The sequence below is a fragment of the Rhinopithecus bieti genome, unplaced genomic scaffold (assembly GCF_001698545.2).
Source record: "Rhinopithecus bieti isolate Rb0 unplaced genomic scaffold, ASM169854v2 scaffold_14871, whole genome shotgun sequence".
Taxonomy (NCBI): domain Eukaryota; kingdom Metazoa; phylum Chordata; class Mammalia; order Primates; family Cercopithecidae; genus Rhinopithecus; species Rhinopithecus bieti.
In genome coordinates, this window is record NW_016807935.1 from 58,655 (window position 1) to 80,980 (window position 22,326).

The 22,326-nt window shown below is 35.5% G+C and overlaps 1 protein-coding gene across 1 annotated transcript in view; it reads right to left on the reverse strand.

Annotated features, from left to right (window-relative positions):
• Positions 1–5,974: 5,974 nt before the first annotated feature.
• SAMTOR (S-adenosylmethionine sensor upstream of mTORC1) overlaps positions 5,975–22,326 on the reverse strand; it is a 118,648-nt gene continuing 102,296 nt past the window's right edge. The window contains exons 4-5 of the mRNA XM_017884164.1: positions 16,186–16,300; positions 5,975–9,174 (exon numbers count right to left, since the gene is read on the reverse strand). Of these exons, the coding sequence (XP_017739653.1) occupies positions 8,545–9,174; positions 16,186–16,300 (745 nt within the window). The 3' untranslated portion in view covers positions 5,975–8,544. The remainder of the gene's footprint in view (positions 9,175–16,185; positions 16,301–22,326) is intronic.

Consider the following 22,326-nt stretch of genomic DNA (forward strand, 5'->3'; position numbering starts at 1 on the left):
TCGAGGGTTTTCTTCCTATTTAATGCTGTGATGTTGCTAATCCCATCTGACTCTTAAGGCTGGTGATCCTCCTAGTTCATATTAACTGCCATTGGTATAGTTTGGATAATTGTCCTCACCAAAATCTCGTGTTGAAATGTAATCCTCAGTGTTAGAGGTGGGGCCTGGTGGGAGGTGTTTGGGTTATGGGAGTGGATTCCTCATGGCTTGGTGCTGTCTTCTGGGTAGCGAGTTCATTCTCACGAGATCTGGTTGTTTAAAGTGCGTGACACCTCCCCTACTCTCCCTTGCTCCTGCCTTCAGCATGTGAAGTGCCTGCTCCTGCTTTGCCTTCTGCCACAAGTAAAAGCTTCCTGAGGCCTCTCCAGAAGCAGATGCCAGCACTATGCTTCCTGTACAGCCTGCAGAAGCATGAGCCAATTAAAGCTCTTTCTTATAAATTACCCAGTCTTGAGTATAGCAATGCAAGAGTGGCGTAACACAGCCACGCTTGATATTTATGGAACCCTCTCTCAGGCTTAATAGTTGATTCAAACACAATGAATAAGTGGTCCCCCGTCTTTGTGAATTCATAGATAAAAAGACAAGACAATCTTGTGTTGTGACTTGTTTTGTAGTTTCCATTGAAATCTTGTAGGGTAGGTTGTAGTGAAGTGTGTATCTTACATCATTTTCTGGGAATTCATAGGGAAGAAAAATTGAAGATAAGAAAACACTGATTATCTTGCTCAGTATGATTCTAAGGAGTTGATATCAGACTTCAAATTGGGTGTTCATGGTGGAGATGAAATAGTGAATGTGTGCAGAGCAGGCAAGACTGAATGAAGAGAAGGAATGGGGCTATTAAAGGCACTTTGCCAAAATAAATAATAGTCACTATATGTCATATCCCTACTATGTGACAAGATTGTTATCTGCTTTACAGACATCATTTTTAAACCTATCAATAACCTTGCAAAGTGAATTTTGTGGATTAACAAACAGGTCCTGAGAAGAACTTTGCCCCAATAAGTTTTCATAGGGTTAGTGATGGAAATCTTTCTGGATACAAAAGCCAGTGGAAAGTATACAAATCATGTATCCCTTATATGAATAAAGAAACTTCTGGAGTACCACTACTCTTGTGGGGTTGAAGAGATCATTTAGGTAAATATTCCTTTTAAAGATGTAAAAGCTAATGATGGTTTACAAACTTAAATTCTTTTACTAGCAAGGAGAGGGAGCTGGCCATTGAAGAGAGAGTACTGATGAACATAGTAAGAAAGTAGCATTTTAGGTTTAGATATAATTCATTTTAATGAATGTGTGGGAATACACAGAAGAGAAATTATATGGCTCCAGGTTACTTAGGATTGATCTAAGCTTCAGTTTATACAAACCAATTTAGACTTTCCTGAAGTATAAATTGAGCTATATCTTAATTATGAGAACACATTAATTAATATAAACAGGACCAGACCACCCCAAAAGATTAATAAACTAAGCATCAGCAGTGGCCCTGTATCATCACAGTTGCATTTTGGAAGGTAAAATTAACCATTTGGAAAGTTGTATTCAATCACCTTCTTTATGCAAGGTACTTATTTAGGCTGAAGATACAGGATAGAAAGGGGCTTTGCCCATATACACAGATGAACATGGACAAAGATAAACTTCAGATAATTAGAGCTACGCAGAGACTTTATGGTATTGTGAAGAGACTATTTTCGATTATGTGAACTAGGACAGTGTCCCAGAGGATGTGGCATTTAAGCAGAGATTTCAATAACAAAAATGAACTAGCCATGGAAATAAAATAGAGGAGGAAGAAATTCTAGGCAGAGGGACTAGCTAGTGCAAAGGTGGGCACATGATGTGTGTGTGTGTTTCCCCCACAGAAGGTCAAGGAGAGAATGGTGGGAAGTTGGAGAGGTAGGGAGGGGCTGCATCATTTACATTTGGCCCCTTTATGATAAGGGGTATCCATATTAAAGTAAATTGCCTCTAGATGGGTTATGAACAGTTGTCATAAAAGTGAACAGGTTTCATTTTATATGTACCACCAGATGCTGCAGTGCAAGAATGTTTTCTGTAATGTTTGTTTTTATTTTTTGCCTTGTATTAATGCTAGTGTATTTAAGTTCCCATTGTCAGCCCCTGAAGAGCAGAGCAGACATCTGCTCCTTATAGTACCTAATCCAGCGCCATAGCACAGAAATTCTCAATTAGTGAATCAATATTGATTGAATGCTGTAGACTAGTTAACTATGTTATTGCCACAAATGACCCCTAACTTGAGCTAGTTATTCCCACAAATAGTCCTCATAGTTATAAAAAAGGAACCACAAGGCCTACTAGATCAGTGAAAATTCATTATTACTCAAGACAACTCCAAGTACATAATGTCTTAGGTAACACTCTATATAAAGTGATTTGTCACAAGACCTGTGCTTGCTTTCTTTTGAATTTCGTGCTTCACATTCTGTGGGAATGTGTATTACATAAGTATCTCACAGAAGTATTACTATTAACCTATATTTACTTAGTGTCTTCTACAGCGTGATGTTAAAATGTTGCTTCTTTCCATTTGATAAATTTTAGGGAGGAAAATGTTTGTCTTTTTTTCTCAGACAAGCTCTTAAGTCTGTTGCCCAGGCTGGAGTGCATTGGCCTAATCTTGGCTCACTGCAACCTCTGCCTCCCAGGCTCAGGTGATCTTTGTGCCTCAGTCTCCCGAGTAGTGAGGACTACAAGTGTGCGCCACTGCACCTGGCTGATTTTTTAAATTTTTGTGTGGAGATGAGGTCTCACTATATTGCCAGGCCGGTCTTGAACTCTTGGGCTCAAGCGATCCACCTACCTTGGACTCTCAAAGTGCTGGGATTACAGGTGTGAGCTACTACACCCAGCCTGTTCATTTTATTATAAATAATTCATTGGAACTTTCTCAGTTATAGAATTGGTATTAGCAGTTCAGTTTAGTTTAACCCAAAGACTAAAGGGATGATTTGTGACATCCTGACTCCCATTCTGTATCTCTTCATTCCAATTGGCAGCATTCCCTAGGCCCACAGGGTCTTCCCCTCTGCCCTCCCCTTCCCCCACCTGTCCTCACCTTTTCTGGTTACAAGCTTCAGACCATTCCACTTTCCTATCAAAATATGTTTTCTTACTTTCAAATTCCCAGGTCCCTGTTCTACTTCCATCACACTGTACTCCAGTACTTTAATCTGTGGTAATGATTCAGAGAGGCCAGAGAATATAAAGCTCGTTATACAGTTAGTTAAGCTGTTAGGCCCTCTTTCTGTCTTAAGCATCTTTCTTCTTGCAGACAGTCTCAAAGATTTTTCCTTTTTCCAGTAATCACCCATTTATTTCCAAGGAATGTTTCATCCATGCCCAGCTTTAGGAAACATGTTATTTCTTGGATTTCTATTAGAAATATCTGTGGCAATTTGGACACCATTTTTTTCCCTGACTTCATTATTCTTTCATGTTTTAGCCTGTCAATGCAAAAACTCTTTTATCCAGAGATGCATTATAGAACAGGAGTTTAAGGGAGAAGGAAATTAATACTGGCCATGGTCATGTTCATATTCTTTCTCCTTGTAGAAGACAACGGATTTAGCTAGAGTGGATTAGCTAACTGCAAAAAGGATTTGTAGGTCTAGGGATGAATGTAAATGTAAACAACTTAAATGTGGATTCTATTATAGCTTCATATAAAGTATCTGTGACCACAAAACATATTCTTCTCAGTAGCTGATTTCCCATACCAGTTCAAAGAGCTACGGAAGAAATACTGTCATCAGGACACTACTGAATAATTTACTTGGATATATGCAGTAAAAGGATGCAAGTATATTTTCTTACATTTTCTCCCTAAAGAGTTGCAAACAGGGCTGGATCTAGAAAATACTTACTGTTTCATTTTGTTGGGGGTAATGCTCCCTACCATTTTTATGATTTACATAGGCATTCCAATCCAACAATAGATTTGTTTTACAGCTTTCAAATTATTAATGACAAATTCAAGAAACAATTCTGTAGTCAATGCCTATGGTCTAATTTTTTGTAGTTTTCCTTTAACTTAAAAAACATAGAAAGAAGTACCATCTTTGATACTACTGATGGGCCCAAACTTAAAGATTTATGATGCAAAATAGTTTTAGCTATCATTTTGATTACTAAAACAAGCATTGACAGTAAATATTTTATACTATCACAAAAAGCAGACTAGCTTTCTCATAACTTAGCAAAGGTGTTATGGTTGAAAATAAAGTTCAAAATAAATTGAACTGCTTAACTTATATTTACTAAAAGTTCATACTCAATAGTGCCATATGTAACAAGATTCTCATAAAAAAATAGATGCATACTAATTTAAAAACTACTGAGATGGTTATTTTCTTTTGAGACCGAGCCTCACTGTCACCCAGGCTGGAGTGCAGTGGCGTGATCTCAGCTCACTGCAACCTCCGCCTTCCAGGTTTAAGTGATTCTTGTGCCTCAGCCTCCTGAGTAGCTGGGATTACAGTCACGCCATGCCTGGCTAAGTTTTATATTTTTAGTAGACATGGAGTTTCATCATGTTAGCTAGGCTGGTCTTGAATTCTTGACCTCAAGCAATCCACCCACCTCGGCCTCCCAAACTGCTGGGATCACAGGCGTGAGCCACTGCACCTGGCCAGAAAACTACTGAGATTCTGAAACAAATTTAGAAAAAAGCATACAAACCAAAGTTTAAGGTAAATTTAAAAGGTTTTCCAATTGTTGAGATTTGCATTTCTCTCATCAGAGAAAACGTTTAGAAAACCAGCATATCTCTCCTTTTATGCACTTAGAGATCTTTAAAATTGTTATTGTAGCCTTGCTTGTTCGTTGGATTTTGTAGTGTGTGTGTGTGTGTGTGTGTGTGTGTGTGTGTGTGTGTGTATATATGCCACCACTAATATACTTGGGGAGCTTTGCATTCACAGTAGCTCATGGATATGACTTTAACATGAACTATCATACTATCATGGTTATTGCAATTCATTTTTTTGAAGAATAGTTATTATAATACAGACATTCCTTGTAGTAAATGTTTGTATTATGGTTTTTTTTTTTTTTGTAACACAGAATGTTCTCTACCTTTGTTACCATCTAACAAGCAATTCACAAAACCAAGAAGGAACCAAATCTTTGATTTACATTTCTGCTGACCTAGTGTGTGGACTCTTGCAGAGGAATAGCATTGCTGCATGGTGCTCAGAAAGTGTGGGAAAATGGAACAAAAAGCTTGAATCCATTTTTTTTTTCTGCTTTTACATCAGAATTTATATTTAGGTTATACTTTTCTAGAGGAATGAACAATACATCTCTTATCCACAATATGTAATTTGCTAGTTTTGTGTTTAAAGCTTTTCTTATTTCCTGTTCTACTTCTGTGAATTAAGGATTTTAAGCAGGGGCAAAACTATAGGATCAGCAGGTAATCATTCTTGGATACAGATATTAAGTACACGTAGCATGCTTGTCTTCACTCTTAGGTCATAAGCTCCATGAGGGCAGGGGACAATGATCACTCCAATCCTTGCTGCTTTTCCAGCATATAGCACATGGCAGAATTCAAACATTTGTTTAATAAACAACAACAACAAAAAACCTTTCATATTACGAGAAAGACATCTGCTGCCCTGAAATAACTGATAAATTATTATGTAGTTTACTTTCAAAAAAAAGAATATGATATGGTTGACACATAATGAAGTAGAATTTATGCTGTTGCCCTGCTTCTGTCATAAACATGACAAAACATGACAATGGGAAGTCACTTGAGTTCTCTGGATCTCAGTAAATAAATTTATGACATTAAGGGATTTAACAAAAACGAAACCCAGCTGGAAAATTGTACAAGTCACTCAAGTTCTAAATTGCTTCCCAATGCCAAAATCACTTAGTGAGATACATCAAAGACCACAGAACTTTCGGTTTACAAGTAACAGACAAAGAATACTAGAAAATTTAAAATTTTTAATAAATGTGCTTTGTTCACAAAATGTGAAAAAATACAACAAACACACACGTACATTTTCAGGTATGCTACCTCCCACCACTTGGCAACTATGGTAAAACCACATGATCTAGTCATGATCCTGAAGAATCCAACCAAATGATTACCATTTGTTTTTGAAACAACCAAATTATTTTGAAGAACCTGCTGTGAATGTGATAGGAGGCCTTATAACTTCTTTATATCCAAAATGAAATAATTCTTAGGAGTACCCATACAGTATCAGAAGGCCCTATTAACTTCCACTTGTTATTACATACATGATCTGGCATCAAGCTGCAATAACTGCTTATACTTCAATACTTATACACTGAATTGGCTTTGGTGGAATGTGTATCAGTTTAAATCTGTGCCAACCTAATTTGAATAAGCTGAATTTACAGTAACAAATGATATAAATTCAAACAAATTTATACTAAGTGGTAGTAGGTTTTATAAGGAGACTTCCTCAGAGTACTACATAAAATACATCATGCACACTTTGGAGCATAAGCAGAATCAACATCTGTAAACAATCAGAATTTATAGCACCAACATTTTAGCTATAACACAAAGGCTGACTCCAGGGTCATACTACACCAGCCTTTCAAAAGTGCTGTTTTCATTTACTTTCAAAGCATTTTCATTTGGTGTATTGTTTTCTTTTCTCTTAAGATATTTACCCAAGTCAAAAAGCAAACAGTATGGTAAAAGGTACTACCAAAATTGTTCAAAATAGTTCTGTATTATCAATACAGTGCTTTTTCTTCCCCCTTCTCTTGGGGAAGCTACAAGGCATAATCCTGTAGTGCTTAACTGGAAACAACAGTCAATCCTAAATATTAAGCAATCTTATGCTATTGAAAGTAAATGAAAAATGTTGAGTTACTTGTGGCATATTTGAGCAATCAATATTTATTGCATTTAATCAACTGACTTTAAAAAATCACAATCTTGTTACTTTCATTAATTTAGCATGTGAAATTTAATTTGAAATACTGGGTACATACACTCAACCATTTATATCATAAAGGATAAGTTTTATATTTCTAAATAAAGTTTGACATTCAAAGGTACTACGGCAATTCACAATAAGCACAAAAACATCAGCTTTACCAGAGTAAAGAAGTGCAGTTTATGAAATTTAGGATCAACTATTGAAAATGCAAGTTTCCTTTAAAAACATACAAACATACGCACAACATTAACCATGAAATCTGAAACTGTGATATTTCAGTGCAAAAACCTCAGTATGAGGTAATTTTAATGTAATAACCACTTGAAAAAAAAAATCCACACAGTGGCACTCTTAAAAATGATAGTTTCCGTGACAATTGCTGGCTGACAAGACAATGTGGACTAAATGTTCTTAACTGTTTAAACTAATCTTGTCTTGTTCGGACATATATTTTTCCCTAATCATTTGCTTCTGATTCAGAAACACAGAAAGGCATTTATTAATGTGGAAAGGGAAAATTCCCACAGCCAACTAATTGATATATTCAAAGAAAATTTTCTGATAGAGTTTAGATAGAAATTAAGATACCAAAAAGGTCAAAACCATTTTATGAGATCACCAACAGAGGGTTAATTTTAAGTTTTTCCATATAATTTGAAACTTGTAGTGCGGCACCTCCTTCACAGAAAGGTGAGGACCCTATCAAAGTTGGTTTCAACAGAACATAAACTCTTCCAAGTGCAAACCCTTTCAAAAAGGTGTTTTAGGTCATTATTGAGTATTACATTGTTCTTTGCTTAAATAAAACATTTTGTAAATGAAACCTAAGTTTAAGAAAAGTAAAAGTGAACTCTCAGGTAAATATACTTCACACCAAGGCCCAAATCAACAAGAAAGTTATGAAAATACTACTTTGGCAATGGTGTTTAATGGATAGGGCTAATGAAATTAGAATACATACTTTGGGGAAATCTCTCCCCAATGTCTGATGCTGTCAAATGAGCTTTTAATAGAAGGAAGAAAGAAAAGAATTATCACCAATTACAAAAGTTCAGGAAATATAAAGGAACATAAAATGACTTTCTGTAACATCACAATTTTAGTTAGAAAAAAGAAAAAGATAAGTGCATCACAAAACAACTAACCGATCTATTTTTCTGTATCACATTTAACTTGTGAGTCATCAAAGTGCAATCTACAGCTTTCTACATCTTAAAGTTTCCCATTCAATGGTTTATAGTCAACACTGAAAAGTTGAAAAGGAAAACATAGAGCAAATTATGCTTGTTTCCACAATAGCACTAAAGTGAAAAAGGTACCTTTCTATGATAGTGCTAAATGCTAAAGTAACAGAAGTTTCTGCTATGACATGAGTCACTCTGCATGAAACTTTAAGCTTTCTATATAAGAATAAATTTTAAAATTGAGAAGTAGAAAAAAATAGCAAACTCTGTAAACCTCTGCATTTCTTTTATGCAAACCAGGTTTTCAGTACTGAGTTCATGTTAGTATTTCCAATTGGTGTAAGCAATTAGTTTAGGAGCCTGGACTGAAAGGGCCTTTTGCTTCTATATTAACTTAAAAGTAATATGGGGTCCTCTAGCTCATAGAAAGGAATAGAGCTGGCTTGACTTTCTCCAGAATCTGAGTCATATGGAGCATCAGGGAGTTCTGTGAAACCATATGCTAGTTGTTCATCTTCTATATCTGATCGAACATAGCAGGAAGGATTAGAATACTCCTCATCTTCTATACTGTTGAAATCTTGAGGAATATATAACATTCCTGGGTAGTTCCTACTAACCAAGTCACTTGTGGTTTTTAGAGAGATTTTCCTAAATGCCATCAGATGCATATGTGAAAATTTTGAGTACTTGAAGCGTTTAAAGCCCAGAGACTCTATAGCAATCTTCCAGCTTTTCATCATCATAGCATGACGGTTCTGATGGGAGGAATCAGGTGTGATGATAAGTAATAAACCATTTAACACTAACAGTTCATGGGCTTTCTTGCAGCAAATCCATCGCTGGTAAGGAGATGGAAAATAAGAAAGGAGGAGAGAGAAAACAACCACATGGAAAAGTTCTCCAGGAAGAGAATCAATAGGGTTTTTCAGCTGCTTCAAAAAAGCATCTATAGCATCCTGTGCAAGCTGGAGTGGTTGCTGAAGCTGTAAGTTCAGGAAATCACATTTATAGACACTCTGCAGAAACAGAAAACAAGGCATATTAAGAACTTCAAGATTATTTCCACTTTAATACATAGACTTTTCAGCAAACCATTTCACATATCATAGTAATAATTCCAGCATTGATTATACATTTTTCCTTTTAAATATTAAACTTGAACAGATTTATTCAACCACAACTTTTACAAAAATCTCAAAGTAGTTAAGTCCAAAGACTTGCTAATCATCATTTAAATATATATTTTTGCCTAACAATTTAAAATGGGAAATAATTTATGTGTGTATTTTGGGTTAGGACTTACATAAATTTTAATTTGGGTAGAAGTTTACAGGAAGGACACTTCTATTTACATTCAGTTTAACATTTACAGTTACCAAAACAAACTAATATAAAACTCTGAACAAGAAATACCATGAAATAAAGATGAATCAAATAAACTAGAGGATAATGAAAGAGGCATTATAAAATTTGTACAAGCAGAATGATTACAAAACTTAAGTTATTTGAAACCATTAACTTTAACCATTTAAAAAGTAACCCTCAACATTACTTTTATTTTGTTAAAAAGTTAATCCCTGGTTTGGAACAAACTAAATTTAGTTAGACAAATGGCCATGGGAAACAATACAACTAAAGGAATAAACAACATTATATAATGTGCTAAATCTTAAAACTATGGAAATGGACCAGAAGAAAGCAATTTTAAAATTAGACAAAAATTACTCTATCATATACCCATAGTTATTGACAAAGATATGACCTAATACCTTAATCCTTCACTCATGTTAGTGTATATACAAGCTGGCCACATAGTCATCTGGACTGTTTATGAGGGAAAGTGATATGTAACATTCTAGTACCAGAAAAAAAGATGCTTTCCTTCTTCCCTTTTTCTTAAAGGCAGCTTTACTCATGTATAAGTGACACAAAAGCATAAGTCTGGTAAGTTGTGATGTATTTTTACACTCATGAAACCATGGGCATGGTCGAGTTAATGAATAGATCCAACACCCCATAATTTTCCTTATGCCCCTTTATAGTCCCTTCCTTCTCTTCCCCTGCCAGCAGGCAATCATTGATGTGATTTCTATCACTACAGTCAAGTTTGTATTTCCTATAAATAATCATTTTGAGATTTTTCTTGCAGGTATTAATAGTTTATTCCTTTTTAAACTGCAGAATGGTATCCCATTGTATCAAGGATGTACTACAGTTGGCTTATCCATATACATCTGTTTATGGATATCTGGGTTGTTTCTAGTTTTTGGTTATTACAATTCAAGCTGCTGTGAGTATTCCCATTCATTGTTTGAATCAACATTCTTTAATTTGTCTTGGGGAAATATCTTGGGTGGCTAGATCATACAGAAGGTGATGTAGTAAGTTTAATTTTTAAATAACTCCCAACTGATTTCAAAAGTGGTTATGTAGTTTCACGTTCCCACCAGGAGTATGTGAGTTCCAGTTCCTCCAAATCCTTATCAACTCTTGGTATAGCTAGTCTATTTCATTTTAGTAATTGTAATAGGTGTGTAGTGGTGTTGCAGTTTTAATCTGCATTTTCCTAATGAGTTAGTGATGTTTATCATCTTTTCCCGGATTTATCTGCCATCCAGATATCTTCTGTGTTAAAGTGTTCAAATATTTTGCCCATTTAAAAATAATTGGGTTGCTTTAAATTTTAAATATCTGGGTTTTGAGAGTTCTTTATATATTCTTGATGCAAGTCCTTTATGATATATGACTTGAAAATATTTTCTTAGTCTCATGTGGCTTATCTTTTCATTCTTTTAACAGTGTCCTTTGAAGAGCTGAAGTTTTAAATTTTGATGAAGACTAATTTATCAATTTGTTCTTTCTTAGATGTTGCTTTCAAAGTCAGGTCTAAGAAGTCTTGTCCTATCCCACGGTCATAAAGACTTTTTTTCAAAATGTTTTCCTTTAGTAGTTTTGTAGTTTGTTTTTTTCATTTAGGTCTATAATACATTTTGAGGTTTTTTTTTTTTTTTTTTTTTTTCAGATGGAGTCTCACTCTGTTGCCCAGGATGGAGTGCAGCAGTGTGATCTTGGCTCACTGCAACCTCCGCCTCCTGGGTTCAAGTGATTCTCCCGCCTCAGACTCCTGAGTAGCTGGGACTACAGGCGCACACCACCACGCCTGGCTAATTTTTGTATTTTTAGTGGAGACGGGGTTTCACCATATTGGCCAGGCTGGTCTCGAACTCCTGACCTTGTGATCCGCCCGCCTTGGCCTCCCAAAGTGCTGGGATTACAGGCATGATCCACCGTGCCTGGCCAAGTTCATTTTTTTTTTTTGTATGGAGTGTGGTATAGTCTGAAGTTTCTTCTTTTGTATATGGATACCCCTTTGTTTCAACACCATTGTGGAAAAGACTATGCTCTCCATCTTGGGCAAAAATCAGGTATCTAAGTTTGGGCCTATTTGTGAACCATCTATTATAGTTCACTGATATTCTTGAACATCAATACCACAGTGTCTTGAATACTGTAGCTTTATAATTTTGAAATCAGGTAGTGTTACTCTCCAACACTGTCCTTTTTAAAAGTTGTTTTGAGGTATTAATTCTAGGTCCTTTCAATTTCCACACAAATTTTAGAATAAGTTTTTTAATTTCTACGAAAAAGCCCACAAGAGTTTGGTGAGGACTGCACTGATTCTATACAGATAGGGTCTCACTCTGTCACCCAGGCTGGAGTGCAGTGGTGTGATCTTAGCTCACTGCAACCTCCACCCTCTGGGCTCGAGCAATCTTCCTACCTCAGGCTCCTGAGTAGCTGAGACTACAGGCCAGTGCCACCACATCTGGCTAATTTTTTTTTTTTTTTTTGTAGAGACAGGTTTTTGCCACATTGCCCAGGATGGTCTCGACCTTTTGGACACCAGCAATCCACTTACCTAGGCCTCCCAAAATGCTGGGGTTACAGGTGTGAGCCACTGCACCCAGCCTAGGTCATCTTTACTTTCTCCTAATTTGTGGTTTGCAGCATTTGGATTTTTCTACTTTTGTCAGATTTATGAGCTACATATTTTATATATGTTCACATATAAAATAAATATTTCATATTTTGATGCTAGAGTAAATGGTACTGTTTTAATTTAAATTTCTGATTGGTTGCTGCTAGTATATACACACAAATATCTATTTTTATTTATCTTTAAAGAGTTTAAACAAGAAGAGAAAATCTTTTTAGCTGTATAGTTACCTCTTCATACCTTTGTGTAGAGCCATATTTCTACCTGGCTAAAGCACTTCCAACTTAACATTTCTTATAATACAAGCTTGCTAATATTGAATTATTTCAGCTTTTAGATATCTGAAGAAAATCGATTTCATCATTTTTGAAAGATATTTTGGCTGGGTATAAAATTCTAGGTGACTTTTATTTCAGTACTTTAAGGTGTCTTTACAATTTCTGGGAGCTTTTAAGACTTTATCACTAGTTTTAGAAGTTTGATTTGATGTTCCTTGGTGTAATTTTCTTCATGTTTCTTTTGTTTGGAGTTTGTTGGGCTTCTCTGAATTTGTGAGTTTAAAGCTTTCATCAAATTGGAAAGTTTTTGGCCATTATTTTTTTAACCCCACCTTTTGGGGGATTCCAATTATGTTTATATTTAGCCGCTTAGATTTGTATCACTGATGCTCTTCTATTTTAAAAATTTTGTTTCATTTTGGATAGGTGCTATTGTTATATCTTCAATTTACCTTTCCTTCTGCAACATCTAATATGCATTAATCCTATCCGGTATGCATTTTCACATCACACATTGTAGTACTGTCTCTAGAAGAGACAGTACTTCAGACTGTTTCTTCTTAGCTTTTTATACAGTTTTGATATTTTTAAAATAATAACACTGTATTGAAGCATAACATGTATAATGGAAGAATATAAACTGTGTAAATGTTTAGCTTAAGGAATTTTCCCAAACGGGTATTATCTCTATTTTAATGTCCTTGTTTCTGTGTCAGTTTAGGGTTGGTCGTTGTTGGCTGATTTATCTCCTCACTGTGGGTCCTATTTTCTTGCTGCTCTGCATGGCTACAATTGTTTTTGGATGCTAGACGTGGTGAATTTTATCTTGGTGGGTTCTACATAACTATGGATTGCTATAAATATTTCTGAACTGTGTTCTGGGATGTAGTTAAGATACCTGGAGACAATCTGAACTTTCTGGGTCTTGCTTTTAAGATTTGTTACATGGGACTAGAGCACTAGTGTTTAGTCTAAGGCAAATTATTCTCCATTACTGAGGTAAGACCCTTCTCTGTGTACTCTATTAAATGTCTGTGAATCTTGAATGTTCCAGTATGGCTGATGGGAACAGGTACCATATTAATACTTCCCTGTGTGAGTGCTGGCCACTGTAACCTCTAATCCTTTCGGACAGTACAGTCTCATGTAGTTTTCTCATATACATGTGTGCTGATCTGTACTCAGCTGAGTATTCAAAGGGGACCTTTTGCAGGCCTCTGGAGTTTTCCTTCTATGGCTTTCTTATTTTCAGTAGACCATTCTAGAAACACGAGCTGCCTCGGTCTCCGAGGACTCACAACTCCATCTTCACAAGTCACGGAATCACCTGAACTCTGCTAGGGTTTCCTGCTGTGCTACATCCTGGAAACTCTCTCAAGGCAATATCCTAGAGTAACTGTAGCGCTTGTCTCATTTGTTTTCCATCTCTCAGAGATCACTGTCCTTCATTACCTGATGTGCAATGTCAAATTATTTCAAATATTTTGTCCACATTTTTGTTGCTTCAAGTGGAAGAGGATAAAGCTGGTCTATGTTATCCCATCTTGGCTGGAAGAGTAAGTCCCTTTACTCTTTTAAAATTATAGGATTCTGAACTGTGAAACTCTGATTCTATACTTAAGTTATTTATAGTAGTTCTTTTGTCTTCTCTGGTGACTATACAATTCAGTGTTTATAACCCTATCCATAGATAGATTTAATATTAAGCTTAAGGATCAGATCAAATGGTCATGATGTCTCAGCAGTCCCTGAAGAACATCTCTCATGTATGTCTTGAGGAAGGAAGGGAAGAGAATCTATGCATGAAGGCACTTGGGCTTTAAAACTAGTGCCTGATGGCACAGAAATTCTCTGCAGTGGTAAGCTAAGAACAGTGATTTTAGCATAGAGAAAACGAAAGTAGAAATAACAGGAATGGTTTTAGGACTTGCTTGTTCCTCAGTGTTATACCAATTTAATCATGCTCATCAAAATGATACATAACTAAAGAAAGTTAAATCTTCATGCAGGAACTTACCAGTAGTAACAACATACATTTATTTAGCAGGCACTACATAAGAGGTACTATGCTTGGTGCTTTAAATACTTTTTTTTTCCCAAGAAAACATTACAACATCCTATGAAATGTGGTCCACTACTAACCCCATTATACAGATGAGAAAACTGAGGATCAGAGACTAGAAAAAGGTGATGGAGACGTTCAAAACTAGGTTGGAAATATTCTATTCTTTTATTTAAAAAAGTATTAAATATACTAGGCACTCTTCTAGGTACTGGGAATACAGCAGTAGAGGGGAAAATAATCCCTAATAACTGATATATTAATACTCTAATCCATACTTTAAAAATAACATTAAAATGCATTTTATAAATATTTAATATTTAAATGCATTTAAAAAAAATTTTTGTGTCTGCAGTTCTATCAAGAGTAAAATGGTAAACATAACGAATTAATGTTATTCTGGAAAAAAGTCTTTTTCTGATATAATGTGCCTACTTTAGAATCATCTATCTTTAAAAAATGCCTTTAACACAAACTCTTGGCATCACATGATTAAGGTATAAGAATGTTCAAGCTGGCTGGGTGCAGTAGTTCATGCCTGCAATCCCAGCACTTTGGGAGGTTGAGGCAGGTGGATCACCTGAGCTCAGGAGTTCGAGACCAGCCTGACCAACATGGTGAAACCCTGTCTCTACTAAAAATACAAAGTTAGCTGGGCATGGTGGTGCATACCTGTAATCCAGCTATTTGGGAGGCTGAGGCAGGAGAATGTCTGGAACCCGGGAGGCATAGGTTGCAGTGAGTGATCACACCACTGCACTCAAGCCTGGGCAACAAGATTGAAACTCCGTCTTAAAAAAAAGTTCAAGCTGATAAGGAGGTGATCATGCTTCACTGAATTGAAATGATAGTGTCATAATAATTGACCCATAGGAAATGTTCTCAAAAGAAACGATAGAATCTATCATTTACTGAGTTCCTACAATGTACCAGGCCAAGTGTTAAGTAGTTTCATTGACTCAAGTACAAACAAGCTGGATTTAATAAAGTTCTGGCTGATGCAAAAGCCCTTGCCTCTTTCTACGATTCCATAATGGCTCTACAACACTATATATTTCAGAAAGAGATGCATTAAAAGAAAATAATAAACCAAATACAACAAAATGCAAAACCCAAACACTACAGCTATGTGGAATTCTGTAATCTACTGAAGTTTCTTTTTATTGTTAGATGGAGTCTCACTGTGTCACCCAGGCTGGAGTGCAGTGACGCGATCTAGGCTCACTGCCACCTCTGCCTCCCAGGTTCAAGCGATTCTCCTGCCTCCGCCTCCTGAGTAGCTGTGATTACAGGTGCCCGCCACCATGCCCAGTTAATTTTTTTATTTTTTAGGTTTCACCACATTGGCCAGGCTGGTCTCAAACTCCTGACCTCAGGTAATCCGCCCATCTTGACCTCCTATAGTGCTGGGATTACAGGCGTGATCCACCATGCCCAGGTGAAGTTTCTTAATTGCTAAGATTTTACTCTAACATGGTTCTAGATTATGGCTATTTAGATGATAAAGAAAATAAAGACAAAATTTGGTTAAATGCTCAATTTTTCACAAAATATATTTAGTTTAGAATAGAAATCTCTTCTTAATGGGTACACAGGAAATACATTTGCTATTTTAGGGATGCAAAGACAGTGCTTTTCTTTTGTAAATATACATGTAAAATATTGAACTCTGAAACAAAACTATGCATACCTCTACAGCAGGTACAATGTCTATGCCAACAGTTAGAAATTCTTCAAACTTCAGAAATGGGTTAAAGCAGCTGCCAACATCAAGTAATCTGATTTTTCCTGAGGCTTGTAGCAACCTAAAAACACATATTTTATAAGAACAAAATCAAACATGAGAATTTAATAAATCACATAGATTATCGGTTTTTTAACTTGTTAGTCTCAGGACCCTTTTACACATTTAAAATTACTGAGGCCCCAGTGAACTTTCATTTCTGTGAGTTTTATCTATTAATAATGATCATATTTGAAGTTAAGATGAACAAGTCTTAAAATATATTAATTTATTAGACTTAAAAAGGACAGTAAAAAAGTACAGCCTTGTTTTATATATATTTACTTGTTTAATTTTTTAAAAATTGAGACAAGGTCTTGCTATGCTGCCCAGGCTGGTCTTGAACTCCTGAGCTCAAGTGATCCTCCAGCCTCAGCTTCCCAAAGTACTGGGATTAGAGGCACGGGCCAGGCCCCACCACCCACCCCCCATTTTAAAAAAATATATTTTTTCAAGTCTCTAATGTCTGGCTTAATTGAAAGTGAATGAATTCTAATATCTGCTTTTGCATTCAGGCTGTTGCAATATCACATGCTATGTAGTCTCTTGGAAAACTCTACTCTACCCTCATGATAGAGTGAGAGTAAAAACCAAATGAGAATCTGTAACAATATGTAATACTATACACACTACTAGACAGTCATTCTAATCCTTACTGGGCTATGGTTAAGGAGTTCTCGAATCAGAAAGGCTAACATCATAACCTGACTCTGACCCTTAACATGTAATACGGGGATAATAGTGGTACTCACCCTTAGACTTTTTTCCAGAATTAATAAGATAATACATTTCATACTTGACCCTATGCCTACTACATGGTAAGTGCTTAAAAAGTGGTAGGTATCATTGCTCACTATTACTATGTTATATAAAAAATTTGTATTTCTTCCACTAATGGTTTTCCCAAGTATAGTAAAAGCAGAATTTGCTATATGCTAATTCTGTAGTATAAATTCTAGTAAACTGAGTAGCAAAACATTTCTGAGTCTTAAAAAATATATACTTCTTATAAATTGAATTTTCTATCTCAATGAAGTAACCTAAACCATTCAAGTTACTTCAACATTATGGAACAATCACCAATAACTTAATCATATCATGGATGAGCTTAATAACTGATCAATTCTCAGTAATATACTTAGTCTATTTCAAATTATTTGGCTTAGCTCCTTATTTTTTTATTTGCATAAAATATACACAGTTTAAAGAATAGTCACTCAGTGAGTGACCACGTAATTACCACTCAGGTCAAGACATAACGCCTGCACCCTGGAAACATGATCTTCCCTGATGACATCCCCCACACCCTTCCAAAATGGTAGTCACTATCCTTATTTTAGGTAGTCACTATTCGTTATTTTAGTCACTTATCATTATTTATTCCCTTAATTTCCTTTAAAGTCTTAAGTACCTATGACTGAGTACTAGAGACTTAAGTACCTATGTCTACAGAGTTTAGTTTTACACTACGTTTTGTGATTTGCTGCTTTCATTTGATGTTATATTTTTGAGTTGTTTGTGCTTCTATAATTCACTTTTACTGCTGTATAGTATATACTTAAGACTTTTATTAGTATGGCATTAAGTCTAAAGATCACTTAAGGAGAATTAACATCTTTACAATATTCAATCTTCAAATCCATGAACATGAATAGTTATCCATTTACTTAAAAAAACTGTCAATAGTTTTGATCATTTTCTCTAAAAAGTTCCCTATCTTTTGTTGGAGTTATATTCCTTGGTATTTCCTAGTTTTTGATGCTTTTATTATCTTTTTTCCCATGGAACACTTCACTTTTTTTTTTTAATTTCATTTTTTATTGTTGGTTACACAGATGCAATTGACTTGGATACAACAGTCCCCCCTTATCTGCTGTTTCACCTTTTGTGGTTTCAGTTACCCGTAGTTAACCATGGTCTGAAAATATTCAACAGAAAATTCCAGAAATAAGCCAATTCATAAGATTTAAATTGCGTGACATTCTGAGTAGCATGGTAAAATCTCACACCGTCAGACCCAGGACATGAATCATATCCATTTGTCCAAAGTATCCACACTTTTTACATTAGCCATTAACAGGATATCTTATGATCCTGATATCTAACAATGGACATAGGCATGGCTTCATGATTTAGGATTACTGAAAGCAGATGATCCTCCTCCTCCTGATATATGGTCAGAAGGTCAACAGTAGCCTAATGCTATGTCACAATGCCTATGTCATTCACCTAACTTCATCTCATTGTATAGGCATTTTATCATCTCACATCATAAGGGTAAGTGAAGTACAGTAAGATACTTTGAGATAACATACTCACATAATTTTTATAGTATTTTGTTATAATTGTTCTATTTTATTGTTATTCTTATTGTGCCTAACTTATAAATTAAACTTTATCATGGCTATGTATATATAAAAACATAGTGTGTATATAGGATTCAGTAATATCTGTGGTTTTAGGCCTCCATGGGGGGTGTTGGCATGTATTCTCTGTGAAGGAGCGGTGGCTACTATGCATATCTTTTTTAGATCCAGCAGCTTTACTAAATTTATCTCGATTGCTTATCTGTATATTATTTTGTGTACTCTAGGTACCTAAGTTCCTAAACTGTGAAAAATGACATTTGTGTTTCACCCACCTACCCATCCATTTTTTTCCCCCTTACCACTCTGCCCAAAACTTCCAATATGTTGGTAGATAGAAGTGGGCAAGTGGATGGATGCTATCAATCCTAGATCAGAAGGAATATTCCAATGTTTCACCATTAATAACTGGTATAGGTTTTATATACTACCCTTGATAAAGTTGAAGTTCCTTTTTTATAAATTTTTAGGTCCAGGGGTACATGTACAGGTTACATAGGTAAACTACGTGTCTCAGGAGTTTGGTGTACAGGGAGTTTGGTGTACTGATTATTTTGTCACCCAGGTAATAAAGGTAGTTCCCAATGGGTAGGTTTTTTATCCTCTTCCCTTCTCTGTCTCCACCCTTAAGTAATCCCCAGTGTATGTTGTTTCCATCTTTGGGTCCACGTGTTCTCATCACTTAGCTCCCAGTAATAAGTGAGAATGTGAGGTATGTGGTTTTCTGTTCCTGAATCTGCTTAGGATAATGACCTCCAGCTCCATCCATGTTGCTACAAAGGACATGATTCCATTCTTTTTTTATGGCTGCATGGTATTCTATGGTGTATATGTACCACGTTTTCTTTATCCAGTCTACTGTTGTGGGGCACTTAGGTTGATTCCATGTCTTTGCTATTGTGAACTGTGCTGTGATGAACATGTGTGTGCACGTGTCTTTACTGTAGAATGATTTATAGTCCCTTGGGTATATACCCAATAATGGGATTGAGTCTTGTGGTAATTTTAAGTTCTTTGAGGAATTGCTACACTGCTTTCCACAATGGCTGAACTCATTTACATTCCCACCAGCAGTGTATTAGCATTCCCCTTCCTCAGCAACCTTGCCAGCAGCTGTTATTTTCTGACATTTTAATAATAGCCATTCTGATGCCTGTGAGATGGTGTCTCATTGTGGTTTTGATTTGCATTTCTCTAATGTTTAGTGATGTTGACCATTTTTTCATATGCTTCTTGGACACGTTTGTCTTTTTTTGAGAAGTGTCTGTTCATGTCCTTTGCCCACTTTTTAATGGGGTTGTTTTCTGCCTGTAAATTTGTTTAAGTTCTTTATAGATGCTGGATATTGGACCTTTGTCAGATGCATAGTTATATTTTCTCCTGTTCTGTAGATTGTCTGTTTATTCTGTTGATAGTTTCTGTTGCTGTGCAGAAGCTCTTTAGTTTAAGTAGGTCCCACTCGTCAATGTTTTTGTTGCAATTACTTTTGGCATCTTTGTCATAATCTTTCCCAGGTTTTATGTCCAGAATGGTATTTCCTAGGTTATCTTCCAAGGTTTTTCTAGTTGTATATTTAAGTATTTTTAACACATCTTGAGTTTATTTTTGTGTATGGTATAAGAAAGAGGTCCAGTTTCAATCTTCTGTATATGGTTAGTTATCCTAGCACCATTTATTGAATAGCGAGTCCTGTCCCCATTGCTTTTGTCAACTTTATCGAAGATCAGATGGTTGTAGGTTTTATTTCTGGTTTCTCTATTCTGTCCATTGGTCTGTGTGTCTGTTTTGGTACCAGTAGCATGCTGTTTTGCTTACTGTAGCCTTGTAGTATCATTTGAAGTTGGGTAACATGTGATGCCTCCAGCTTTGTTATTTTTGCTTAGAATTGCCTTGGTGATCTGGGCTCTTTTCTGGTTCCACATGAATTTTAAAATAGTTTTTTTTAATTATGTGAAGAATGTTCATTGGTATTTTGATGAAAATAGCATTGGATCTGTAAATTGCTTTGACAGTATGGCCATTTCAACAATAATGATTCTTCCTATCCATGAGCATGAAATGTTTTCCATTTATTTTTGTAATCTCTGATTTGAGTATTGTTTTGCAATTCTTGTTGCAGAGATTTTTCACCTCCCTGATTAGCTGTATTCCTAGGTATTTTATTCTTTTTGTGGCAATTGTGGATGGGATTGTGTTCTTGATTTGGCTCTCAACTTGAATGTTGTTGATGTATGTGAATGCTACTGATTTTTGCACATGTATTTTGTATCCTGAAACTTTGCTGAAGCTGATCATCAGATCTAGGAGCTTTTAGCAGAGACTAGGGGGTTTTCTAGATATAGAATCATGTCATCTGCAAACAGAGATAGTTGGACTTCCTCTGCTCGTATTTGTTCCTTTTATGTCTCTTGCCTGATTGCTCCGGCCAGGACTTCTTGAAATCATTTTTATGCTTAGCTAGGGTGGTTTTTCTTTTTTTGACACAAATCCATGTGGAATTTTATCAAATGCATTCTATATATTTGTGCAGCTATGACTATGTGGTAGAAAAAAATTCATTAATTGTACAGTGTCAAATCAATCTTGCATTCTTTGGAAGGCCTTAATTTGGTTTCTATATGTAATTCTTTTCATAATCTGAAGGATTTGTTTTATATGTCTGTGTGTATATATAGTCAATTCTGACTACTTGTGATCATTTGGTTCTATAAAGTGACCATGAATGTTGAATTAGTGAATGCTGAACAATGGCTCTTATGGAAACTACAGGATTAGGTCTCTGGTCACATTTTCATCAACACATACCTTGAATTTATGTTTAAAAGCACTATATTTAATACATATTGTTGATGCATTAACATTGAACTCGTAGCCAATAGCACTATAACTCATGCCTGAAGGAAGCTTACATAACACATGTATTTTCTTTGTAAGGCACTATACAGCATTCTTGTGCTTAGGAACACTAGACTTCAACACCATATGTGGGGGTTGTTTTAAAAGCAAAGTCATCAACAAAAAGCACAAACAAAAAATGTAACACCAAATAGGCTGTGAAAAGGGTATTTGTGTGAGAGAGCAGAAACAAGGCATAGCTCACTTTGTTGGACCTCAGCTGGGAAGTTTGTGTGTAGAATGAGTCAAATTTTTTACCACAAGTATTGATTGTGGGGTTACAAGTAAGTAAGTTTTAGGAAGGTAAGTAATCCACAGACAGGGAATTTACAAATGAGAACTGTGTGTATGTATTTTCAGGATTTTACGTTTATGTTTATAAGTGGGCAAGTTTGCTAACCATGTTGTTCAAATATTTGATAGTCTTAAAATGTTTCCTCAATCTTCCACCATTAAGAAAAAAAAACCAGAATAATCTCTGCAAATTGATTTAAAGGTATTTTGTTATTTTCATATATATGTTTATTTTGCAAAAGAAACCTAGAAAGGATAAACCAGAAACTAATAAAACCTCAGAATATTTGAAAAAAAGATGCTTTAAGTATGAGATGGGATGTCTGAGTATACCTTTCATTATAGTTTTGACTTTTGAAACTTGTTAATGTTTTACATATTCAAAAAATAAAATCAGTAGACTAGAGAAAAATACAATGCAATAAGAAGATAAACTAATGAATCTAGTTAAATGTCAAATAACCCAGAAGGAAAACCAGTAATTCAATACCAC